Here is a 27,494-nt window from a genome sequence, read left to right on the forward strand (position 1 = left end):
GCTGTCAGTGTAGCTAGCTAGCATGATTACCTTATCTAGATAGCTAGCCAGCCATTTTGCTAACCTTATCTGGAGCATGTAGTGACTTTTTGTGGTCAAAACCATTCTTTTTGGAGGGACGGGGGTAGCAGGTTTTGCAAAATGCCATCCTATCATGCAATTAAACCATTTATAAAATGGTCAGATATATATTTATAACATAGACTAGCTAAAAAATAAGTAAACATGTATTTTCTTTCTCTAATGGATTTTGATAATTTTTAAAAATAGTATAAAAAAGTGGAGGTGGCCAATAACGTTGGAATAACTTTGCAGCTGCTTCTAATTAACAAACAATGCCATGTGGGTGGCTGATAACAAAATAAAACCCAGCCCTGGACAAACCAGATGGGATGGTGTATCGCTGCAGAATGCTGTGGTAGCCATGCTGGTTAAGTGTGCCTTGAATTCTAAATAAATCACTGACAGTGTCCCCAGCAAAGCACCCCGACACCATCATACCTTCCGCTCAATGCTTCACGGTGAGAACCACACATGCGGAGATCATCCGTTCAACGACTCTGCGTCTCACAAAGACACATCGGTTGGAACCAAAAATCTCAAATTTGAAGCTGGTTGAGAGAATGCCTAGTGTGTGCAAAGCTTTCATCAAGGCAAAGGGTGGCTACATTGAATAATCTCAAATATATTTGGATTTGTTAAACCCTTTTTTGGTTACTACATGATTCCATGTGTTATTTCATAGTTTTGATGTCTTCACTATTATTATTCAATATAGAAAATAGTAAAAATAAAGAAAAACCCTTCAATGAGTAGGTGTGTCTAAACCATTGACTGGTAGTATACATACACATACATTTGAAGTCGAAGTTTACACACACCTGACCCAAATAGATTTAAACTCAGTTTCACAATTACTGACATTTAATCCTAGTAAAAATCTCCTGTCTTAGGTCAGTTAGGATCACCACTTCATTTTAAGAATGTGAAATGTCAGAATAATAGTAGAGAGAATGATTTATTTCAGCTTTTATTTCTTTCAACACATTTCCAGTGGGTCTGAAGTTTACATACACTCAATTAGTATTTGGTAGCATTGCCTTTAAATTGCTTAACTTGGGTCAAACGTTTCAGGTAGCCTTATACAAGCTACAATTTTGGCCCATTCCTCCTGACATAGCTAGTGTAACTGAGTCAGGTTCGTATGTCACCTTGCTCGCACACACTTTTTCAGTTCTGCCAACACATTTTCTATAGGATTGAGATCAGGGCTTTGTGATTGCCACTCCAATACCTTGACTTTGTTGTCCTTAAGCCATTTTGCTACAACTTTGGAAGTATGCTTGGGGTCATTCTCCATTTGGAAGACCCATTTACAACCAAGCTTTAACTTTCTGACTGATGTCTTGAGATGTTGCTTCAATATATCTACATAATTCTCCTACCTCATGATGCCATCTATTTTGTGAAGTGCACCAGTCCCTCCTGCAGCAAAGCACCCCCACAACATGATGCTGCCACCCATGTGCCTCATGGTTGGGATGGTGTTCTTCGGCTTGCAAGCATCCCCCTTTTTCCTCCAAACATAACGATGGTCATTATGGCCAAACAGTTCTATTTTTGTTTCATCAGGCCAGAGGACATTTCTCCAAAAAGTAAGATCGTTGTCCCCATGTGCAGTTGCAAACAGTAGTCTGTCTTTTTTATGGCGGTTTTGGAGCAGTGGCATCTTCCTTGCTGAGCGGCCTTTCAGGTTATGTCGATATAGGACTCGTTTTACTGTGGATATAGATACTTTTGTACCTGTTTCCTGCAGCATCTTCACAAGGTCCTTTGCTGTTGTTCTGGGATTAACTTTTCGCACCAAAGTACGTTCATCTCTAGGAAACAGAACAAGTCTCCTTCCTGAGCGATATGACAGCTGCGTGGTCCCATGGTGTTTATACTTGTGTACTGTTGTTTGTACAGACGAACGTGGTACCTTCAGGCGTTTGGAAATTGCTCCCAAGGATGAACCAGACTTGTGGAGGTCTACAATTTTTTTCTGAGGTCTTGGCTGATTTCTTGAGATTTTCCCATGTCAAGCAAAGAGGCACTGAGTTTGAAGGTAGGCCTTGAAATACATCCACAGGTACACCTCCAATTGACTCAAATTACGTCAATTAGCCTATCAGAAGCTTCTAAAGCCATGACATCATTTTCTGGAATTTTCCAGGCTGTTTAAAGGCACAGTCAACTTAGTGTATGTAAACTTTTGATCCACTGTATTTTTTATTCAGTGAATTATAAGTGAAATAATCTGTCTGTAAACAATTGTTGGAAGAATTACTGGTGTAATGCACAAAGTAGATGTCCTAACCGATTTGTCAAAACTATAGTTTGTTAATTAACAAGACATTTGTGGAGTGGTTGAAAAACGAGTGCATGTAAACTTCTGACTTCGAGTCATGTGTCCTCCGAAACATGACCCGCCAAATTGTGCTTCTTAACACCCGCCAGCTTAACCTGGAAGCCAGCCGCCCCAACGTGTCTGAGGAAACGCAGTTCAACTGACGATCGGTCAGCCTGCAGGCGCCCGGCCCGCCACAAAGAGACGCGAGAGGGCGACGAGCCAAGTAAAGCCACCCACCGCTAAACCCTCCTTTAACCCGGACGACGCTGGGTCAATTTTGCACCGCTCTATGGGACTCCCGGTCACGGCCGGTTTTATCACAACCTGGGATCGAACCCAGGTCTGTAGTGGCGCCTTAGTCCGCTGCACCACTCGGGAGGCCTCATGAGATATTGTTTTTGTACAATATGATATCTGTTGTTTACTGCTCACCTGTCTTCTGTGGTCCAATGATGAGCAACTTCGGGAATCGGTCGCATGTCTTCTCTTTGGACCAAATGTCTTTGTGCCTTTTGTCCTCACAGGGGTCCTGTAGTGACAGAGTTAGTTCACCTGGAAGTTCAGTACAGTAAAACGGTAAGGTGCCTCAGGATAAGTTGCCATTGATGTGACTTGTGTACACACACACACACCACACACACACACACACTTCAGGTTCCAGTATCATATCTAGCGGCAGTCTGTTTGTAATTAAAGTCCACCGCTGACTTGGCCAGGGGACTTCAGTGTTACGTGATTAAAGCCAGCCAAGAAAGCAGCGAGACCTTTGTGGGGAGTGAACAAACATGCGACACAATGGTTACAGGCAACCGTATCCCCCCTGTGGGACCAACGATGCCAACCGGAGGACGGCTACTTTCAATTCAGCTCAAATGAACCCAACCAGTCCAGTCCAACAGAGGTTTGGGGGTGCAGACTCAAACATTCGGTTACTGATTCACCCCTTGATCAATTTTGCTTGTACAAGAAAGGACTAGGGAAGAAACCCGTAATCAGTATCAGGCAGGCTGTCTTTCCATCGTTTTTCCTGAGTGGTAAGTAGCCTTCAGTGTATCTGTGTGGAAAATAGTTCAGAGCAGCCCTGCAAGGCGAGCATCTTCATGTGCCTCAGGGTCAATCTGCATGTCAAGCTGACGCCAACTACCTTCAATCTACCTGCCTGCCTCCTTCCCTTCGGTCCCCACTGACATCTGCCTGATGGGTAATGAGGTGACCAGGATATCACATTAATCCCAAGACACTTAACACAGCGCTGTGATGAAGAAGCCTTTGGACCCAGGCAGGCACAAGTTTGCTCCAAACTTCAAAGGAAGCCCCGCCGGCTCACATTAACCTCTCCCCTTTGTGAGAACTCAATATTGACAGTCAGTGTGAGCAACTGCCAAGATGGCACTTGGACCTCTTAGGGAAGGAAACCTGTCTTCTTTCTGCGTTGATGGGAAACAGTGTCAGAGTGCTACTGTGGAAGCAGGAGCACCACAAAACCACAGTTCAAAGAGCCAGCCTTTCCTAGCCGTACCTACCAAAATAACATTTGCACTGTATGACGCAATGGAGACTGAGTCAAAAGGCAACATCTCTTCTAGCCTTCTCTTAAATCGTCAGCCTGGTTTATGATAGTCCCGAGTTCCAAACACCCAGTGACCCCACAGCTCTCATGGCCTCTCACACAAAAAAAAACACACACCTGCCAGATGGGGTCTCTCTCCTCGGGGAAGATCTGGAAATAGCGCTGGGCCAGCTGCACAGGCGCCAGGGTCTGCAGCCGCAGGTTGGTCCATGTCTGGACGAACTTCACCAGGTTCTTAAAAGTGTACAGACCCAGACGGTCGTTCCCGTAGTTGGACAGGTGGGTCATGAAGATGCTGATCTGTGAGGACGGAATGAAAAAACAAACAAAAAAACAGAACGACATTCAGAGAAAAAGATCACGCAATGCACCGTTGTTTCCAACCACCCTGGCACAAAATGAGATTAAAAAAAAGTATAAATATAATCAATTTTAAAAAAGGGTTTTCAAAGCAGCCGTAGAGAGATGAGCAGCACTATCCGTGATGGTGAAATGCAATCCTCTCCTGATGCTAGTGGTGTCTGGTCTCACCGGGTTGAGGAGCACCGTGAGGAAGAGCTCCCCTCCGTTGATGAGTTTGTCTAGCTCCTTGGGTCCTCCAGGGTACTCGTTGTAGAAGATGGTGTGAGTGAACAGGCCACACGTCTGCCTGGGCAGCACCTACAGTACATTAACACACACAATCAATATTACATAGCAACACATCTGCACAGTGGGGAGTGTACTAATAGAAGCAGACCCTGGTACCCAGTGAATAACTAATCAAATACACAAAAGTCCAAACATGGCCACTCGGTCAGAAATGCTTGATTCCACTCTTCCAGCTCAGGTGGTTCAATATCATTATCCCAATAAACTAGAGTGGTCACACTGTCATTGTGGAGAATGAAATTTGACGTAGCTCAATTTAGTCTGTCAGCGAACCCAGTTCTCGATCCGAACGCAAAGCCTCTGTCCTAACATAGTTAAAACACAACAGCCCACAATCGGTTGGCATCTGAGCACACAATCGCAGGAGCAGAACGACCTGAAAAAGCATCGCGCTGTCTGCTCAGCCGAGGTGCACGGTGTATCAAATCGGGCCCTGTCATAATAGCTAGCTGGGGCTGTGGGTAAAAATAGCAGCGAAAGCAGCAGTGAAATGCTTAGGGAGGGAAAGGACGGGAAGGCTGGATGTGCAGACTGAAGCTCCCAGGCTTTTCTCGCTCTCTCTGATTTTTGAAAACACAAGAGTGGCTAACGGTCCCACGCTAACAGGAGTCACAGACTGCTGATGAAGGGGTAAAGAGGGAGTGGAAGAAAGAAGAGAGAGAGAGAGAGAGAGAGAGAGAGAGAAAAAAAAAATCTAGGTTTACTCCTCAGAGGGTCTCCGCCAACTACCCAGTGAATATTTCACAGGGACGTGTTGAGGTCGGAATTAACATCTCCGCGACATCGTCGCCCTCCTCCAACCGACAAGAAATAAATAACTGAAAACTGCTGGAGCTAGAAAAAGGGGCCTTCTGACAGAGATAAAAAAAATACAAATAAATCCTAAACACATTGTGTATAAAGAAAATACAAATGTCTTTCAGCTTTAAAATGTATGAGACATCTGAGCGTAAATATCTTACCCAGGCAAGCTGTTGTTTATGCCCATGCCAAGCATATGGACATAAAATTACACTTCGTAGAGATACTGTAAATAAATTGGCATTGACAGCGATATTACATTCGTCTGAAAATGACAATGTTCTCGTCACATCACAAGCCAAGCAGTTGGTCTTTGTTGATTCTGGCAGGGCTGTCATCGACGGTGAGATTGTCATGTTGAGCGAGCTTAACATAGCAATCATAGCAGATCATTTCAAGAACAGCTAGTTTATACATAGAACCTAGTGTGTGTGTGAGAGAGAGAGAGCAGGACGATAGGGGGTGATTGGGCCGAGTCCTTACACTGATGCCACTGTGGTAGAAGCCTCGCCTGAAGCGGGCAGGTTTGAGGTGGGGGTACTCCTCCGTGCTGGTCACCTTGATGCCCCACACCTTCTTCCAAGCGTCGTACAGCTGGACGTGGACGGGGTACACCCCAGAGTGGTGGGGAGCCACCGCGTAGCCCATGTTGGTGGGGATGCCATGCTCCTGGGAAGAGACAACCGGTTGATTCAACACGTTATGATGTATCACCGTGCTATTTATCTACCTTTTTTAAAAATCAACCGTAATGCTAACATTCAAACAGAAAAGCATTTTTTTTTTAACACACCACCTAGTATGACGTCTCCTAGTATCAATATAACAAAACCCTCAGTGTGTAGAATATGTAGAGTGTGTGTAAAGACCGCAGAGGCCACCCCAATCTACCTGCGCAAACCTCCTGTTGAGCAGCATCTGTTCGGCCAGCACGGATTGGTTGTGGAAAAGGTGGGGCTGCATGTGGCTCCACATGTGGGGGAACCACCAGAACTCTTTCCCATAGGAGAGGAGCAGGTCATCCCCCAGGTCCTCCTCGTCCGTACCTGGAGCATAGAGACAGAGGGAGACTGGGGGTTTAGTCTAGTCTACACATACGCAGACATAGGTGTGTGACGGTGTTGAAAACCTAGCTATTAGCGCTGTGAAAATCTGAAGTTCATTCATTAATAAGCATAAAAATGTGTGTATTTTTGTTGTTGTTGATATTTGATCTGTGCATTTTCATGGTGATGTACCTCACGATCAATGGTATTCTCTGGAACATGCAAGACTTGGATTGTCTGTCATGAGACATTCTATTATAAGCTCTGCCCTGGGTTCGCCTATACAGTCATACAGTGGGTAACCAACTGCCTGTCCACTCACCAGTATGGAAGAACTTCCCAGAGAAGCCCAGGTTGAAGGTGAAGTTGGGGACGAAGGTTCGGAGGTCATTCTGGGTCTCCAGTAGGGCCTGGACAGAGGGGACATGGATAACTGTTAGGAGTCATTCACATGCATTACATAAATTTAATACACTACCGTTCAAACGTTTGGGGTCAATTAGAAATGTCCTTGCTTTTGAAAGAAAAGCACATATTTTGTCCATTAAAATAACATCAAATTGATCAGAAATACAGTGTAGATATTGTTAATGTTGTAAATTACTATTGTAGCTCGAAAAGGCTGATTCTTTATGGAATATCTACATAGGCGTACAGAGGCCCATTATCAGCAACCATCACTCCTGTGTTCCAATGGCATGTTGTGTTAGCTAATCCAAGTTTATCATTTTAAAAGGCTAATTGATCATTAGAAAACCTTTTAGCAATTATGTTAGAACAGCTGACAACTGCTGTGCTGATTAAAGAAGCCATAAAACTAGCCTTCTTTAGACTAGTTGAGTATCTGGAGCATCAGCATTTGTGGGTTCGATTACAGGCTCAAAACGGCCAGAAACAAAGTACTTCCTTCTGAAACTCGTCAGTCTATTCTTGTTCTGAGAAATGAAGGCTATTCCTTGCGAGAAATTGCCAAGAAACTGAAGATCTCGTTGATCTTCATTATAAAGGTTTTAAACACTGTTTCCCATGCTTGTTCAATGAACCATAAACAATTAATGAACATGCACCTGTGGAACGGTTGTTAAGACACTAACAGCTTACAGATGGTAGGCAATTAAGGTCAGTAATGAAAACTTAGGACACTAAAGAGGCCTTTCTACGGACTCTGAAAAACACCAAAATAATGATGCCCAGGGTCCCTGCGTGAACGTGCCTTAGGCATGCTGCAAGTATGCATGAGGACTGCAGATGTGGCCAGGGAAATAAATTGCAATGTTCGTACTGTGAGACGCCTAAGACAGCGCTACAGGGAGACAGGACAGACAGCTGATCGTCCTCGCAGTGGCAGACCACGTGTAACAACACCTGCACAGGATCACACCTGCGGGACAGGTACAGGATGGCAACAACAACTGCCCGAGTTACACCAGGAACGCACAATCCCTCCATCAGTGCTCAGACTGTCCGCAATAGGCTGCGAGAGGCTGGACTGAGGGCTTGTAGGCCTGTTGTAAGGCAGGTCCTCACCAGACATCACCGGCAACAACGTCGCCTATGGGCACAAACCCACCGTCGTTGGACCAGACAGGACTTGCAAAAAGTGCTCTTCACTGACGAGTCGCGGTTTTGTCTCACCAGGAGTGAAGGTCGGCTTTGCATTTATCGTCGAAGGAATCAGCGTTACCCTGAGGCCTGTACTCTGGAGCGGGATCAATTTGGAGGTGTAGGGTCCGTCATGGTCTGGGGCGGTGTGCCATAGCATCATCGGACTGAGCTTGTTGTCATTGGTGGCAATCTCAACGCTGTGCGATACAGGGAAGACATCCTCCTCCCTCATGTGGTACCCTTCCTGCAGGCTCTTCCTGACATGACCCTCCAGCATGACAATGCCACCAGCAATACTGCTCATTCTGTGCGTGATTTCCTGCAAGACAGGAATGTCAGTGTTCTGCCATGGCCAGCGAAGAGCCCAGATCTCAATCTCATTGAGCACGTCTGGGACCTGTTGGATCGGAGGGTGAGGGCTAGGGCCATTCTCCCCAGAAATGTCCGAGAACTTGCAGGTGCCTTGGTGCAAGAGTGGGGTAACATCTCACAGCAAGAACTGGCAAATCTGGTGCAGTCCACAAGGAGGAGATGCACTGCAGCACTTAATGCAGCTGGTGACCACACCAAATACTGACTTACTTTTGATTTTGACCCCCCCCTTTGTTCAGGGACACATTATTCCATTTCTGTTAGTCACATGTCTGTGGAACTTGTTCAGTTTGTCTCAGTTGTTTAATCTTATGTTCATACAAATATTTACACTTGTTAAGTTTGCTGAAATAAACGCAGTTGACAGTGAGAGGACGTTTCTTTTTTTTGCTGAGTTTACTTACACACACAAAATCAAAGTATTCAGACCCCTTGACTTTATCCACATTTTGTTACGTTACAGCCTTATTCCAAAATGGTTTAAATATGTTTTTTCCTCATCAATCTACACACAATACCCCATCATGACAAAAACAGTTTTTGACATTTTTGCAGGGAGGTGACCAAGAACCCAATGGTCACTGACAGAGCTCCAGAGTTCCTCTGTGGAGATGGGAGAACATTCCAGAAGGACAACCATCTCTGCAGCACTCCACCAATCAGGTCTTTATGGTAGAGTGGATAGACGGAAGCCACTCCTCAGTAAAAAGCACATGACAGCCCACTTGGAGTTTGCCAAATGGCACCTAAAGGACTCAGACCATGAGAAACAATATTCTCTGGTGTCATGAAACCAAGATTGAACTCTTTAGCCTGAATGCCAAGCGTCACATCTGGAGGAAACATGGCACCATCCCTACAGTGAAGGCTGGCTGTGGCAGCATCATGCTGTGGGGATGTTTTTCAGCAGCAGGGAGACTAGTCAGGATCGAGGGAAATATGAGCGGATCAAAGTACAGAGAGATCCTTGATGAAAACCTGCTTCAGAGCACTCAGGATCTCAGACTGGGGTGAAGGTTCACCTTCCAACAGGACAACGATCCTAAGCACACAGCCAAGACAACGCAGGATTGGCTTCGGGACAAGTCTCTGGATGTTTTTGAGTGGACCAGCCAGAGCCCGGACTTGAACATCTCTGGAGAGACCTGAAAGTAGCTGTGCAGCGACGCTCCCCATCCAACCTGACAGAGCTTGAGAGGATCTGCAGAGAAGAATGGGAGAAACTCCCCAAATACAGGTGTGCCAAGTAGCGTCATACGGTACCTAAGAAGACGAGGCCATAATTGCTGCCAAAGGTGTTTCAACAAAGTACTGAGTAAAGGGTCTGAACACTTATGTAAATGTGTCATTTCAGATTTTGCTTTGTCATTATGGGGTATTGTGGGTAGATCGATGAGGGAAAAGACAATTTAATCCATTTTAGAATAAGCCCGTAACGTAAAAAATAATAATAAATACTTCCCGAATGCACTGTACGTGAACTATTTTCGACGTTTACTGGACAGAGAGAGAGGGGGGGGGGGGTGAAAGGTAGGAGAGAGATCTGAAAGAGCCTTTGCGCTACATCTTCCATGTGACTTAGATCACTACGCCACCACATACGCATTCTTTATCCGTTACTCCAAGACGCACTGTAGTTAGCGGCAGTGTTTCAGTCCACACATTTCCCCCCCGGCACAGACAGACAAATGCACTCTCCCTCCCTCTCTGACAAACACACACCGATGTCAGTTGTTTATTGTGCCTCCAGCAACTTAGCGTCTCTCTCATCATCCCTCTATACTTCATTACCCCGTCCACATTCACTTTGCATCTGGGTCCATTTTTTTTGTTTTTTTTGTTGAGGTTTAGCCCCTCCCTGCCACAGCTCAATCAAAGCCTGATTCATATTTAACACTGTGGTGGCAGACAAGACGACACTGCTTTGATTGTGTTTGTGTTTCATTCCCCCCCTTCACGGAAGAACAGTCCATTGCACCGGAATGGGCCTCTCAGAAGAAGAATACGAGAGGAGAGATTAACAACACAAACGATGCAAAGCTGCGTCTGTATCAAATATTCATGCTGTAGGGCCCGGTCTGCGGACGCCCCTTGAACAGTGACTCATCACGAAGCAAAGCCGAGGATAGTGGTTGAGCTTCACACCCTGCTGCTGCTGCTGCGGCAGGGAGGGGGTGTTAAAAGGTCTGGACGGCTAGAAAGACTGGACGGACAAAGGATGTCCTCGGGGTTGGAGGGAGAGAGAAAAAGATGTAGACAAACACTGGAGGGCGGTTCGTGACCTTTAGTTTGAAATAAGTGTTTGACTGAGGAGGAGGCTGTATGGGATTCCAGTCTCACGGAGTCTTATTCTACTTTCAAAAGAGACATTGGATGGCAATACAATAAAATATATTCTGTTCCACTCAGTTGCATTCTGATCCTTCTCTGGCTGTGAAGGGGATATACAGTGACAGCGTGAGGGAGAGACAACCATGGCAGTCAGGCCAGCTGTGGCCCCCTGTCCTGTGTCCTCAAGATGCTCCGCCCCCCCCCCCCCCCCGGGGACAGACATGTTGGTGGCTGCCCCTGTGCCCCTCGGTCACTGCCACATCTGCACAACTCTGGCATGGGCTCACTCACACATGGTAAAGTCACCTGGCTGTCTCACTGTCTGTGTCCCTCCAAGGTCAGCTCTGCCTCTGGCGTCGACACCTGAATGACTCACTGCTAATTATAGTTAAGTGTTTTTTATACATTTATTTTTATTCAAAATTCAGTTTAGCTTCAGTTGGTTTTCAGACCCGATTTGCTCGTTTTCATTTAGTTTTAGTTTTCTAAAAAAACATTTCTGTTTTTATATTATTTAGTTTCAGTTTTAGTTTCAGGGTTCGGGACTGAAAGGACGCGTGGGAGTTTGTATAGTTGGTTTGTATAGTTTGTGTTTTTTGGGATGTCACGTCTTGCCACTATGGGGCGGTAATACATAAGGTGATGGGTCAGGTAATAGGTTTAAATGATAAAGTCAATATCAACGTGACTTGAATTGAAAAGGAATAGCGCCTAGACTGGTGCAAGGGATGTGGTAGACTGAAACTCATGCCTATGTTCACACCAATCCAATGCTTTAACTTTAGTAGTACATGTCAGAAGAATCAATAACTGTGACCTTTATCTGACAAAAGTTCTCAAAGTAATCCTCTACGGGGCTTTGCTGTTATCGACCGACCACTGGAGGTTCACGGTTTGCTATTGCTTAAACACTGCGCTCACCCTTTGGCTAGGTCATCTACCTACCGGATTTCTTCCCTTTTAGCTAGCTTGTGATGCACAAGCAAGGTCCATTTCAAACCTCACCATTTCCTGGCAGCATTTACCAGCCAGATTCAGTGGCTTGAATCCCCTCCAAAAGCATGAAAACCCCATGAATGTTTGGCACACAGTTTAGGAAAAAAATTAACTAAAAACTGACATGATTCATGATGGTTTTTATTTTAGTTTGTTTTGGAGTCAAAGATAGTTTCAGTATAGTTAGTTTTTAGTTTGTTAATTCTTTTATTTCAGTTTACTAAATCACTTTTTTATGACTAGTTGTTGTCTTAGTTTACTATAATAACCTTGGCACTATCACACAGTAAAGCTCTCTGGGAATATGTATGCCAGCAATAGAATAGGGCAGATTGATATGCAACAGATTAGTGACTAGCAGAGGTGTGGACTCGAGTCACATGACTTAGACTGGAGTCTGACTCGAGACACACATTTCATTACTTGAAACTCGAGTTGATAGAAAAAAGAAAGAAAACTTTAATCTGACCAGGTTTAATAAACGTTTTGTAACTCATTTTGTGGCACAGAGTCTACGTGGATTAGGGTAATGTGGGGTAACAAGCTCCCCCCACCTGAGAACAATGTCCAATTGCTGGCACAGTTTGGTATGTGGATGATGGTCAGGCTTAGGCCAACAAACTATGAAGGGAAATAAGTGGCTACAGTTCACACTTATTTCATTAAAATGTTTTTAGAAAATGGGCATTTTCCCCAAGTACCGGGGTAACTGCGTCTTGAATGTTGACCAATGACCAGTCATTAGCATGCAAAGGCGGGCACACGTTAGTGACCAGAAAGCGCTTGTTTAATTTTCTCATTTTTTTCCTGGCAAAAACAGAGTAGCCTATGCCTTCCTACATTAATATTATCTATATAAAGTACCATTTAGCAATCTGCTACGGACGCATCTTTGCCACAACAATAGGCAACCAGGTGATTTCATTGATCATTTTCATATTTCAGATCGGTCTAGTTTGGTTGGGTTATAACTCTATACCTCAGTGGTGGTACTGGCTATTTGTCTAAAGATGGCTGTAACATCGCACTACCTTCAATACTGATGGGATGAAGACGTAACTAGGGCTGTTACGGTGACCGTATTACCGTCACACTGTCAGTCACTAGTCATGACCGCAGTTCAATTCCACGTGACCGTTTAGTCACGGTAACTTGGCTTCTCCAACCTCTGATGCTGCTGATGGTCAACATCCCGCTGACGGTCTATATTTCTCAACTTTCCTAATATTAAGCACACTGCTGATCTTTACAACAGGAGTATAGCCTACCTGGATGGCATGAAAATGAACCATGAGAAAAGCGTCCTCCATTCGCTATTTAAGTGCATAGATGACATGTATTTTTCCCCTGCCCATGTTCCGAGACAGGTGCATGATACTGGTCCATTTTAAATCAAAACTCATTTCTAAAATATATTATGTAGTATATGTAAAGACAAGACTACATTAAGAATAGTCTGATGGGTGACAATATTAGCCTTTAACTAGTGAATGATGTCCAGCTTGTGCAGTAAGGCAAGAAACAGTGCAGGCCTTTTGCGACTTTTTCAAATTACAGTCACACACCTCATGTAGCCGAGCCCATAGGCCTATATGTTTTGATAAGGTTTGTATCACAACTAAAGTGGCCAAATAATTTTAAGAAGTTAAGCACATTAATCCACTTTTTTTATTTATTTATTTATTTAACCTTTATTTAACCAGGTAGGCAAATTGAGAACACGTTCTCATTTACAATTGCGACCTGGCCAAGATAAAGCAAAGCAGTTCGACACATACAACAACACATAGTTACACATGGAGTAAAAACAAACATATAGTCAATAATACAGTGAAAAAAAATAAGTCTATATACAATGTGAGCAAGTGAGGTGAGATAAGGGAGGTGAAGGCAAACAGATATATGTATAAATAAATAAAATATAAAAAGGCCATGGAGGCGAAGTGAGTACAACACAGCAAGTAAAATAAAAACTAAAAAACACTGGAATGGTTGGTTTGCATTGGAAGAAAGTGCAAAGTAGAGACAGAAATAATGGGGTGCAAAGGAGCAAAATAAATTAATTAATAAATACAGTAGGTAAAGAGGTAGTTGTTTGGACTAAATTGTAGATGGGTTATGTACAGGTGCAGTAATCTATGAGCTGCTCTGACAGCTGGTGCTTAAAGCTAGTGAGGGAGATAGGTGTTTCCAGTTTCAGAGATTTTTGTAGTTCGTTCCAGTCATTGGCAGCAGAGAACTGGAAGGAGAGGCGTCCAAAGGAAGAATTGGTTTTGGGGGTGACTAGAGAGATATACCTGCTGGAGCGCGTGCTACAGGTAGGTGCTGCTATGGTGACCAGCGAGCTGAGATAAGGGGGGACTTTACCTAGCAGGGTCTTGTAGATGACCTGGAACCAGTGGGTTTGGCGACGAGTATGAAGCGAGGGCCAGCCAACGAGAGTGTACAGGTCGCAGTGGTGGGTAGTATATGGGGCTTTGGTGACAAAACGGATGGCACTGTGATAGACTGCATCCAATTTATTGAGTAGGGTTTTGGAGGCTATTTTGTAAATGACATCACCGAAGTCGAGGATTGGTAGGATGGTCAGTTTTACAAGGGTATGTTTGGCAGCATGAGTAAAGGATGCTTTGTTGCGGAATAGGAAGCCAATTCTAGATTTGACTTTGGTTTGGAGATGTTTGATGTGGGTCTGGAAGGAGAGTTTCCAGTCTAACCAGACACCTAGGTATTTGTAGTTGTCCACATATTCTAAGTCAGAGCCGTCCAAAGTAGTGATGTTGGACAGGCGGGCAGGAGCAGGCAGCGATCGGTTGAAGAGCATGCATTTGGTTTTACTTGTATTTAAGAGCAGTTGGAGGCCACGGAAGGAGAGTTGTATGGCATTGAAGCTCGCCTGGAGGGTTGTTAACACAGTGTCAAAAGAAGGGCCAGAAGTATACAGAATAGTGTCGTCTGCGTAGAGGTGGATCAGAGAATCACCAGCAGCAAGAGCGACATCATTGATGTAAACAGAGAAGAGGGTCGGTCCAAGAATTGAACCCTGTGGCACCCCCATAGAGACTGCCAGAGGCCCGGACAACAGACCCTCCGATTTGACACACTGAACTCTATCAGAGAAGTAGTTGGTGAACCAGGCGAGGCAATCATTAGAGAAACCAAGGCTGTCGAGTCTGCCAATGAGGATGTGGTGATTGACAGAGTCAAAAGCCTTGGCCAGGTCAATGAATACGGCTGCACAGTATTGTTTCCTATCGATGGCGGTTACGATATCGTTTATGACCTTGAGCGTGGCTGAGGTGCACCCATGACCAGCTCTGAAACCAGATTGCATAGCGGAGAAGGTGTGGTGTGATTCGAAATGGTCGGTAATCTGTTTGTTGACTTGGCTTTCGAAGACCTTAGAAAGGCAGGGTAGGATAGATATAGGTCTGTAGCAGTTAGGGTCAAGGGTGTCCCCCCCTTTGAAGAGGGGGATAACCGCAGCTGCTTTCCAATCTTTGGGGATCTCAGACGACACGAAAGAGAGGTTGAAGAGGCTAGTAATAGGGGTGGCAACAATTTCAGCAGATAGTTTTAGAAAGAAAGGGTCCAGATTATCTAGCCCGGCTGATTTGTAAGGGTCCAGATTTTGCAGCTCATTAAGAACATCAGCTGACTGTATTTGGGAGAAAGAGAAATGGGGAAGGCTTGGGCGAGTAGCAGAGGGGAGGGCAGTGCTGTTGTCCGGGGTAGGGGTAGCCAGGTGGAAAGCATGGCCAGCCGTAGAAAAATGCTTATTGAAATTCTCAATTATAGTGGATTTGTCGGTGGTGACAGTGTTTCCTATCTTCAGAGCGGTTGGAAGCTGGGAGGAGGTGTTCTTATTCTCCATGGACTTTACGGTGTCCCAGAACTTTTTTGAATTTGTGTAGCAGGAAGCAAATTTCTGCTTGAAAAAGCTAGCCTTGGCTGTTCTAACTGCCTGTGTATATTGGTTTCTGGCTTCCCTGAAAAGTTGCATATCACGGGGGCTGTTCGATGCTAATGCAGAACGCCATAGGATGTTTTTCTGATGGTTAAGGGCAGTCAGGCCAGGAGAGAACCAAGGGCTATATCTGTTCCTGGTTCTAAATTTCTTGAATGGGGCATGCTTATTCAAGATGGTGAGGAAGGCATTTTAAAAAAATGACCAGGCATCCTCTACTGACGGGATGAGATCAATATCCTTCCAGGATATCCCGGCCAGGTCGATTAGGAAGGCCTGCTCGCTGAAGTGTTTCAGGGAGCGTTTGACAGTGATGAGTGGAGGTCGTTTGACCGCTGACCCATTACGGATGCAGGCAATGAGGCAGTGATCGCTGAGATCTTGGTTGAAAACAGCAGAGGTGTATTTGGAGGGCAAGTTTGTTAGGATGATATCTATGAGGGTACCCGTGTTTACGGAATTGGGGTGGTACCTGGTAGGTTCATTGATAATTTGTGTGAGATTGAGGGCATCAAGCTTAGATTGTAGGGTGGCTGGGGTGTTGAGCATGTTCAAATTTAGGTCGCCTAGCAGCACGAGCTCTGAAGATAGATGGGGGGCAATCAGTTCACATATAGTGTCCAGAGCACAGCTGGGGGCAGAGGGTGGTCTATAGCAGGCGGCAACGGTGAGAGACTTGTTTTTAGAGAGGTGGATTTTTAAAAGTAGAAGTTCAAATTGTTTGGGAACAGACCTGGATAGTATAACAGAACTCTGCAGGCAGTCTTTGCAGTAGATTGCAACACCGCCCCCTTTGGCCGTTCTATCTTGTCTGAAAATATTGTAATTGGGGATAAAAAACTTTACAACCAATGTCGAGCTTAACTGGCATACATAGGCGGCGCATGAGTTTCAAGTTTGAAGACACGTTTGAGGTCACTTTTGAGAATGGTGTTTTCCCACTACTGGAATGCATTTTGGAACATTCACGCTTATAGCCTACGGCCGTGTGCGCATTGCTAGAAATAGCTTAATAGTTTATCAACATTTTAAGCTTAATGTTCTGATTTGTTGCATCAGCCCCATTGCTTTAAAAAAAAGTTACGTGAGTGGTTGTATTTATTTGGGATCTATCGCATCCCACAACTGTCCCAGAGTAGTTTTGGAATATTTCTTTCTCGCAATAGAATAGGTCAACCTTTGTACTATGGGGGATAGTAGATTGACATAGGCTAGTGCTTTTGCTGTTCGTTAGGCCGACTCATCTTATTGGCTGACGAAAAGTAAATGTGGACAGTTCTAACATCTTCAATGAATTCAATAAGGACGAGCGCAGTTGCGTTCCCGATGCGTCTGTCTTCACTTGTAGCCTACGTCGGAGCTGAGATGCCTGTGAGAAGGACCCGATCACGTGACGTGCATTGGCTAATAATAATTGCGATATCTGAGAGAGCCATGTGAGTGAAAGGTTTTTCGGGGCCGGGAGAATGGAATTTGAATTATTATATTCAGACCAAGAGCACAACGGCCGCAAAAGGCACGGATGTTTTTAGGTGGCATTACGGCTACACAAGGGGGAGGCCACCGGGAAATTCGAGGCATAATCAAGAGCTTGTCAAATTGTGAACGAGAGACTGATGAAGTGTGTGCAGCCTGTGCAAGAAACAAAGCAGAGCGCATGCCTTTTAGGGAACTCTTTTCTAATTATCATTGTAGACGCATCATGCAGCCTTAGAATGAATAAAAAAAATCGAAACATATAGCCCAACGTTTGTATCACAACTAAAGTTGCATAAATAACTCAAAATAAAAAACATATAGGGGGACCTGTTTCTTCGTTAACCGCTGAACACAATAGCCGCGCGCACGCACACTTCCTCAGAAATCGTTCAGAGAAAATATCCTTTCCATTTTATTCCGCTATGTTCAATTGTATTCTTCAAATTACAAAACAATATAAAACAATGCCACGGAATTCTAAGCAAATATTGTCTGCTAAATTAGCTAGTGTAGCCAACAGCCATATGGCATAGCCAGATCAGGGTCTAACATAAGGACACTCATAGTAAGGTATTATGTTCTTCTGAAATTACTACATTTTCTTCATAACGTGTTTCTTTGGACCTGTCTAAAATAAATAAACGGATTTACTGTGATGGCGTAGGCTATATTAAATTGGATTTACTAGACGTTTTCAAATGTAGATGTTCCAAAAGTCTTCATCAGTGGCTTGAAGGCTATGCGTGTGAAGAAAGGAGATGCTAAAGCTGTTTATGTTAATTAGCGGTCAATTACCGTGAGACCGGCAGTTATTTGCTTGACAATCACCGGTTGATTACAATTTCCTGACACCCACAGCCCTAGATAACATAATCTGGCTAATTAATAATGCTATTTGTACAGAAGAAAAGGTCTACAGACAGATCATGCTCTCCATCCGATCCTGTAACTTCAGCTGCATACAGGTCCGTATGATCCTGCTTGCTCTGGACTCCAGATAAGTGAGAATGTGACATGATATCCCTAGTTGATATTGACTGCTAACAAGAAGGACTTTCAACAAAAAAAATGCAGGTGTAAAAACAATCTATTTCTGTATCTTCCATTTTGAAAATGCATTACCATTTATGGCTATAATGACAGGTTACAGAGGATTTGGAAAGTATTCAGACCCCTTGATGTTACAGCCTTATTCCAAAATGTATTAAATCTTTCTTTCATCAATCTACACACTATACCCCATAATGACAAAGTGAAAACAGATTGACATGTTTACAAATGTATTACAAAAAAATATCACATTTACATAAGTATTCAGACCCTTTACTCAGTACTTTGTTGAAGCACCTTTAGCAGCGATTACAGCCTCGAGTCTTCTTGGGTATGATGCTTAAAGCTTGGCACACCTGTTTTTGGGGAAGTTTCTCCCCATTCTTCTCTGCAGATCCTCTCAAGCTCTGTCAGGTTGGATGGGTAGCGTTGCTGCATAGCTACTTTCAAGTCTCTCCAGAGATGTTAGATCGAGTTCAAGACCGGGCTCTGGCTGGTCCACTCAAGAACATTCAGAGATTTGTCCCGAAGCCACTCCTGCGTTGTCTTGGCTGTGCGCTTAGAGTCGTTGTCCTGTTGGAAGCTGAACCTTCACCCCAGTCTGAGGTCACAATAATGGAGGCCACAGTGTTCTTGGGGACCTTCCCCATTTCTGTGCCTCGACACAATCCTGTCTCGGAGCTCTACAGACAATTCGTTTGACCTCATGGCTTGGTTTTTTCTCTGACGTGCACTGTCAACTGTGGGACCTTATATAGACAGGTGTGTGCCTTTCCAAATCATGTCCAATCAACTGAATTTACCACAGGTGGACTCCAATCAAGTTGTAGAAACACCTCAAGGATCATCAATGGAGACAGGATGCACCTGAGCTCAATTTCGAGTCTCATAGCAAAGGGTCTGAATACTTGTGTAAATTAGGTATTTCTGATTTATTTATTTTGAAATCATTTTAGAATAAGGCTGTAACGTAACAAAATGTGGACAAAATCAAGGGGTCTGAATACTTTCCGAAGGCACTGTACATTGCGCAGCGATTGTGCGCGCGTGTTCGCACTGTGCCTGATTGCATGTGCACGCGCATGGGTCGCAAGCTTTGAACCACTCCTTTTTGGGGGTCGAGGGTCAAAAAGTTTGAAAACCACTGAGCTAGCGAAGAAATTGCTGATTTGCTGTACAGGTATAGGATCTGGTGCAGCGCAAAATACAAATTGTAGGGCGAGAGGATTGCCATAAAAGAATATGCAGTTCCAAAACGTTTGGGGTGATCAAGAATATGAACCATTTACTTACCAGCAATGGGGCTTCAAGCAACAATTACTAGCATAGATTTACTAATCTTTGCATGTCAAAATTGCTTGAAATCGATCATTTACATATGAAGCTCGCATTTGGAATTTGTATGTGTTATTACATAATCAAAATGTGTTGCAGACAAAATAATGAAAAGGGCCGTCTGGTAGCCTCAAACAGAAACATTTGTCATTGCCTGTACAGCTTTTTTCATTTTTAACTTGACTTATGACTCGTCATGCTCTTAGAATGCACGACTTGGACTTGACACGAGACTCGACCCGTTCTACTTGGGACTCGGACCTTGTGACTTGAGACTTGCGACTCGAACAATAGTGACTTGGTCACACCTCTGGTGATTAGCCTACTTACTGAACTAAACGTAAATATATATAGTCACATCACGCACAGAGAAACACACTGACACGAGTAAACGCACTTCACAAACAAAACCCCCTTTTACAAAGACCAATACACCGCGGACGCTTACCTTGACGTCTGAGACCTTCATGCGGGTGCCCTCCTTGCCCACGAAGATGTCGTCGATGTCCACCAGCAGGTAGCGATCTAGAGCCAGAGACAGCCTCTTGCCCGTCAGGAAGGCCACCGCGTCCACAAACACCAGCTTGTGCAGCCAGAAGTTGAGGTTGTTGCCGAAGAGCACCCGCTGGATGCCGTCGTGGAGCCCCAGGTCCTGGACCACAGAGGCATGGAGGGGGCCGCCCACCCCCACCCCCGCCCCGGATGGGCCCAGGTCAGGCACCCGGGTCCTGGCTAGGAGAACAGGCTCGTAGGTGGAGTGGTTGGACTGGAAGACGGTCCAGTCGTCCCCGGGTAGGGGGCCTCGCTCCACCTCCCGGGCCTTAGTGATGAGGAGCAGGGGGGACTTGGGGTTGACGCTGCAGTCCCTCAGGCCCAGGTTTGAATGGAGGAAGAGAGGGAAGCCCTTCAACTGGGCACTGAGCAGGCTGTTCTCATTGGCCTGGGAGAGAAGAGAGGGGAGAGATGGAGCCAGGTCACAGCAGGCATTTCAGTTTACAGTTAATTTCCTCCGCAACTCGGTGGCCTCAATTCTCTTCCAATGCTGAAAACATTTACCAAAGAGTTACGGGCTCTGGCCATGTGTGGGTTGCGCAAATCTCTGTGTGCATTTGTGCAGGAGCGAAAGAAAAATGTAGGTGAACCCTCTGCCCCTTATTTGTTAATTTACATTCTGAGCAGGAGCCCCATAAAGCTTGTATCGATTGGTGATAAACAGCATTTGGTAATTCGACACAATCACAGCCATAGACAGTCCGTGTCTGCCAGACTCACATCCAGACTAGCAAATCATCATTCAGTGGCTTAGCAGATGGTGCTCTATTCTCAGAGCCACTGGCAATATCTGACTTTGGAAAATATGATTTACTATCCATCTATCTGGCTGGATATTGACTTAAGGAATTCAACATCATGCAATATATGCCTCTAGCTAGTAGCCACCCTTTACACAAGAGCCCCTCAGTCAGATCCAGAGACTTGGGTGGTTATCACCTATTAGGCTTAGCTTTCAGTGCGTCATGGCCAGTGGTGGGAAAAGTACCCAAATTGTCAAACTTGAGTAAAGTAGTAAAGTACAGACACCCCAAAAAACGACTTAAGTAGTACTTCAAAGTATTTTTTTTTTTTACTTAAGTACTTTACACCACTGGTCATGGCAACATGGCTACTAGCCCAGGGACACTACGGGGTTGATTGGCCAAACGCCCACAGCAAGAAAAGGAGGCAGTTCTTAATATAGCCTGGGTGAATTATGAGGAGACTGACTCTAGTGCTAGTTTAGAAGGGGAGGATGTATTCCAATTACACAGCAACAACATGGATATGGGATTAAGCTCAAGGACTAATGGGGAGGACGAGAGGGGCTTAAAGCAGCCTCTATCACTGCCTGGGTGTAATTAAAAGTGAGGGTGCTGGTTAGCAAATGGGCCGAGCTGGCATTTCAGGTTGTGAAAACACTGCTCTAGTGCTTGGACTTCACCCTGTCTGTCAGCTCTGGGACCAGGCTGGGTGAGGCCACTTAGTCCCAGTGTTGTGGTACTAACAGGACGGGGTTTACTTCAGACCCGACCAAGGGGAATTAGGCAGGCCAATTTACTGTAGCAGCCAAGCAGCTGAGTGAGTCCCACTCCCACCCCTGGTGAATTTTCCAGCAGGGCCATTATCAGCTAAGCTACGGGCCTACGGTCGATGAGCCATGACAGGACCACTGCACTAGAGGAACGGCAGGGTAGCAACCAACCACAGGCAGAGACTCTGTTGATAGACCTGTACTGTATTATACTGTACGCGCTGAACACAGAGGTAGACTTCCAGGTTAGACGACACCCTCAAGGCGGAACCTGCCCGCCTTTTACACAGTCGGGAGTCATTTAAAATTAACGAGCGCACATTTCATTCAGACACTTTTATTGCAAACCACTGAATTCCCCCTCGGCTTCAGGGCGGACCCGGAGAATTCTGCTGTCTCGCAGCTCACGGTCCACTTTTCTACTCATCCGACTATGTACTTACACAAACCAGTCTAGGTGTCCACTTTCTCTGACCTGACCTCCAGCAATGCCTGCCTATCCCAGACTATGAGAGGATGCTTAGTGGTTAGGAGGACCTCTTCGAGTCTATATGGTGATTGTAGCCTGAAGCAGTAAAGTCAGGGTGAGGAGATTTTGAGTGGAGGCATGATGATAAATATGATTACTTTTTCAGCACGATGAACCAGGGATCAGATTGAACACACAAAAGGTCTGACACAATCAGCACAAGTGCACCTACCCGGCGAATCAGTATAATTTCTATAGCGCTTCTTAGGACGTATAGTTTCTTTATACAGCTGATTAAAGATACTTGAGATTGATAAGCAATGTACACCTATCTTAGCAGGCTGCAGTCAGTGACTGGCTCTCACCTTAAATGACCCTATGATCGCCCCGTAGTCCGCACAGTACTAACCTTAAACACTAGAAAAGCCTGGCCTCGTTGGACCCCCCTCCGGGCCAATGGCGCCTCTTTTGAACGTCAACATTCTAGCAGTCTAATAAATAGACTTCATATATGCGATCGCAAAAATATTCATTTGGTTGTGTTTATGAAGGTCTTTGGTATCAGGGGGGAAAAAAATATTTCAAAGAACATAATAGCATTTATTAGTTTATGTTACTGTAAAAACAAAAAACACTAAAACCACAGCAGTTCAAGAGTTAAATCCATCACAAAAAAATCTATTACAATTTACTTAAGAAACATTATAGAAATAAGAAAAAGTACTTCAAAAGAACATATATTTTAATTGTGTTGAGCGATTAACATTTTGGTTATTTTAAAACAACTAATAGAATTCCATTTATTTATTCATTTTCCTGTGAGTTTCTCTAGAGATAAAATCAGAGTAAGCCCGAACTGTGTGATGTAGTTGGGAGTTGTAGTTTCCAAAAAGTCCATATTTTATATAGTTCAGTGCAGAAAACATAGTAAGTAACTACAATGACCACGCCTACTTGTCCGGTCTGAGGCTGAGGGAAGACACAGAAAAACGTGTGATCGAGAGGTAGAGAGAGAGCAGTTTCTTCGTGCAGTATAGTGCCTTCAGAAAGTATTCACACCCTTTGACTTTTTCCACATTGTTGTGTTACAAAGTGGGATTAACATTTATTTAAACGGTAATTTGTTGTCAACGATCTACACAAAATAACCTGTAATGTCAAAGTGTAAGAAAAATTTGAACATTTGTAAAACATTTATGAAAAATAAAATACTAACATATCTTGATTACATAAGTATTCAACTCCGTGAGTCAATACATGTTAGAATCACCTTTGGCAGCAATTACAGCTGAGTCTTTCTGGGTAAGTCTCTAAGAGCTTTGCACGCCTGGATTGTACAATATTTGCACATTATTCTTAAAATTCCTCAAGCTCTGTCGAGTTAGTTGCTGATCATTGCTATACAGTCATTTTCAAGAATTGCCATATATATAAGCCTATTTAAGTTAAAACTGTAACTAGGTCACTCTGGAATATTCAATGTCTTGCTGGTAAGCAACTCCCGTGTATATTTGGTCTTGTGTTTCAGGTTATTGTCCTGCTGAAAGGTGAATTTGTCTCCCAGTGTCTGTTGGAAGGCAGTTTTCCTCTAGGATTTTGCCTGTGCTAAACTCTATTCCGTTTATTTTTATCATAAAAAAAAATCCCTAGTTCTTGCCGATGACAAGCATACCCATAACATGATGCAGCCTCCACTATGCTTGAAAATATGAAGAGTGGTACCCAGTGATCTGTTGTGTTGGAATTGCGCCAAACATAACGCTTTGTATTCAGGATATAAAGTTCATTTCTTTGCCACATTTTTTGTAGTTTGACTTTAGTGCCTTATTGCAAACAGGATACATGTTTTGAATATTTTGAGTGTTCTGTACAGGCTTTCTACATTTCACCCTGTCATTTAGGTTAGTATTGTGGAGTAACTACAATGTTGTTGATCCATCCTTAGTTTTCTATCACAGCCATCAAAATTAAATCTAGAATCGGCTTATTTCGGCCTATTTCGCAAAACAAAGCATCCTTCACTAAAGCAGCAAAACATACCCTCGTAAAACTGACTATCCTACCAATCCTTGACTTCAGCGATGTCATTTACAGAATAGCCTCCTAACACTCCACTCAGCAAATTGGATGCAGTCTATTACAGTGCCATCCGTTTTGTCACCAAAGCCTCATATACTACCCACCACTGCAACCTGTATGCTCTCGTTGGTTGGCCCTCGCTTCATACTCGTCGCCAAACCCACTGGCTCCAGGTCATCTATAAGTCTATGCTAGGTAAAGCCCTGCCTTATCTCAGCTCACTGGTCACCATAGCAGCACCCACCCGTAGCACGCGCTCCAGTCATCCCCAAAGCCAACACTTACTTTGGCTGCTTTTCCTTCCAGTTCTCTGCCGCCAATGACCGGAACTAATTGCAAAAATCACTGAAGTTGGAGTCCTTTATCTCCCTCTCTAACTTTAAGCATCAGCTGTCAGAGCAGCTTACAGATCACTGTACTTTTACACAGCCAATATGTAAATAGCACACCCAACTACCTCATCCCCATATTGTTACTTATCCTCCTGCTCTTTTGCACAACAGTATCTCTACATGCACATCATCATCTGCACATCTATCACTCCAGTGTTAAAGCTAAACTGTAATTATTTCGCCTCCATGGCCTATTTATTGCCTTACCTCCCTACATTTGCACACACTGTACATAGATTTTTCTATTGTATTATTGACTGTACGTTTGTTTATCCCATGTGTAACTCTGTTGTTGTTTGTGTCGCACTGCTTTGCTTTATCTTGGCCAGGTCGCAGTTGTAAATGAGAACTTGTTCTCAACTGGCCTACCTGGTTAAATAAAGGTGAAATACAAAAAATGTAAATAAAGGGGGGGGGGGGGGGGGGGGGTGGAATGACATGTCCTCTTAACTATGAGAAATTATGTTTGTGATATTAATATTCTAACAACGACAGTCTTAAATACACTTATTTAGCAAAAGTAAAGGGTTGAGGGGCATTACTTAAAATGGCAGAGTAATTAAAAAAGTACATTTGTTTTGAGTCATTACGACACTCATTACTCCACACAGTACTAACCTTAAAGAAGCCTATGATACCCACGCCGTATTCCACGCAGTACTAACCTTAAAGAAGCCTATGATACCCACGCCGTATTCCACACAGTACTAACCTTAAAGAAGCCTATGATACCCACGCCGTATTCCACACAGTACTAACCTTAAAGAAGCCTATGATACCCACGCCGTATTCCACGCAGTACTTGTCCAGTAGGTCTCTGTTCCAGGCGTCCAGGTTGACGTATTTCAGGATGTTCTCGTAGATGACCAGCGTGAAACGGCCTCGGTCCTTGTCTGTCAGGGTGGGCATGTCCCCCTTCCCCGGGGCGATCTCGGTCCGGTAGCGGAAACGGCCAGACTCTAGGATTGCCACAATGTCCTGGCCCAACTGGGAGTACAGACTCTCCACAAACACCAGCACCACAGGGTCGGTGCGTGACGCGTCTGAGGGCCTGGCCGTGCGTGGAGGGAGAGCTCGGGAGGAGGTGGAGGGCGTGGTGGCCCGAGGGTCGTCCCAGTCGGCAGTGCCTTCCTCCGGCCCTCCTACGCCCCCCGCCGCCGGCTCCAGCTCCCGCTTGACTCCGTAGAGGAAGTAGGCAGAGACCAGGACGCTGACCATGCAGAAGAGGAAGAGGAGCAGTAGGCTGGTCTGGAGAGTGAGGGCGTGAGAGTGACGGAAGAGCCGCCGGAGGCGACCGCATGACGGCAGCAGCATCACCCTGCGCAGAATCAGTCACAGAGTTCACGGCGAAAGCAAATCGGAATGCAACAGTTGCTTCAGAGGTGGCAGAGATTCTTCTTCCAAAATACAATAGGCTCCTTCACGTCACATACACTCATGTCACCATTGCAGAGGGGTGGTGGGAGCGACATGGGCAGGGGACACCATCAGGGTGGGTGGGTGGCTCGCTGGCAGAAGGGATGTGTGCCTTTCCTCCATCCACCAGCCCAGGTCCCCTGCCCTCCCCACCCCCCGACCCCCAACTGCTCACACTAAGTCTTTGGGCTCTCCGCAGCACTGACAGAGGGGCGAAGGTGGCGACGGGGTAAAGATGGTTCTCTGGGGTCACACGGCTTGTCCAGCAAGGTGCTGCTCTTCCAGCAGTTCATCCCCAAAACATTCTCCTGGAGACCTGGAGGACAAAGACAAATATACACACAGTTTAGAAAAGGACTGTTCAGTGTTCCAGTTATCTCCTTTTACAGAGCTCAACCTCCATCCCACCCCGCATTTCTTGATTGCATCTTTGATTCATTATTTTCAAATGTTGTTTAATGACATCCACTTTGAATAAACTAAAAAAAGTCTCTCTTAAGATAGGCCACCCTGATCAAAATGTGTTGGAATTGTGCCTGTGTCTACCTGACTGCTCTACCTGACTGTCTATCTGATTGCTTCAACATGCTCCCAGGGATATCAACAAGCCAACATCAGATCCCCTAGATCAGTGGTTCCCAAACTTATTATAGTCCCGTACCCCTTCAAACATTCAACCTCCAGCTTTACCCCCTCTAGCACCAGCGTCAGCACACTCTCAAATGTTTTTTGCCATCATTGTAAGCCTGCCACACACACACACACACACACACACACACACATTTATTAAACATTAGAATGAGTGTGAGTTTGTCACAACCCGGCTGGTGGGAAGTGAAAGAGAGCTCATAGGACAAGGGAACAAATAATAATATAATAAATAAATCAATAGTTTTGCTTTATTTAGCCCTTTCACACAAAACTTTATTTGTTCATCAAAAATTGTGAATAACTCACCACAGGTTAATGAGAAGGGTGTGCTTGAAAGGATGCACATAACTCTGCAATGTTGGGTTGTATTGGAGAGAGTCTCAGTCTTAAATCATTTTCCACACAGAGTCTGTGCCTGTATTTAGTTTTCATGCTAGTGAGAGCCGAGAATCCACTCTCGCATAGGTACATGTTTGCAAAGGGCATCAGAATCATAACAGTGTTATTTGCCAAGGCAGGATACTCTGAGCGCAGCCCTATCCAGAAATCTGGCAGTGGCTTCTGATTGAATTCAATTTTCACAGAACCATTTGTTGCAATTTCGTTGAGGCTCTCTTGTTCAGACATCGGTAAGTGGACTGGAGGCAGGGAATGAAAGGGTGAACGAATCCAGTTGTTTGCGTCGTCCGTTTTGGGAAAGTACCTGCGTAATTGTGCACCCATCTCACTCAGGTGCTTCGCTATATCACATTTGACATTGTCCGTAAGCTTGAGTTCATTTGCACACAAAAATCATACAATGATGGAAAGACATGTGTTGTCGT

At 44.7% G+C, this 27,494-nt stretch overlaps 1 protein-coding gene across 2 annotated transcripts in view; it reads right to left on the reverse strand.

Moving 5' to 3' along the window:
• LOC129868669 (bifunctional heparan sulfate N-deacetylase/N-sulfotransferase 1-like) overlaps positions 1 to 27,494 on the reverse strand; it is a 105,632-nt gene that overhangs the window by 9,630 nt on the left and 68,508 nt on the right. For both annotated transcript variants that reach the window (XM_055942846.1, XM_055942847.1), the window contains 8 exons: positions 25,363 to 26,335; positions 20,044 to 20,535; positions 6,783 to 6,870; positions 6,306 to 6,460; positions 5,898 to 6,083; positions 4,494 to 4,622; positions 4,080 to 4,262; positions 2,825 to 2,921 (listed from right to left, as the gene is read on the reverse strand). In XM_055942846.1, coding sequence (XP_055798821.1) covers positions 2,825 to 2,921; positions 4,080 to 4,262; positions 4,494 to 4,622; positions 5,898 to 6,083; positions 6,306 to 6,460; positions 6,783 to 6,870; positions 20,044 to 20,535; positions 25,363 to 25,917 — 1,885 coding nt within the window. In that variant the 5' untranslated portion in view covers positions 25,918 to 26,335. The remainder of the gene's footprint in view (positions 1 to 2,824; positions 2,922 to 4,079; positions 4,263 to 4,493; positions 4,623 to 5,897; positions 6,084 to 6,305; positions 6,461 to 6,782; positions 6,871 to 20,043; positions 20,536 to 25,362; positions 26,336 to 27,494) is intronic.

This window comes from Salvelinus fontinalis, chromosome 13, assembly GCF_029448725.1.
Source record: "Salvelinus fontinalis isolate EN_2023a chromosome 13, ASM2944872v1, whole genome shotgun sequence".
Lineage (NCBI taxonomy): Eukaryota > Metazoa > Chordata > Actinopteri > Salmoniformes > Salmonidae > Salvelinus > Salvelinus fontinalis.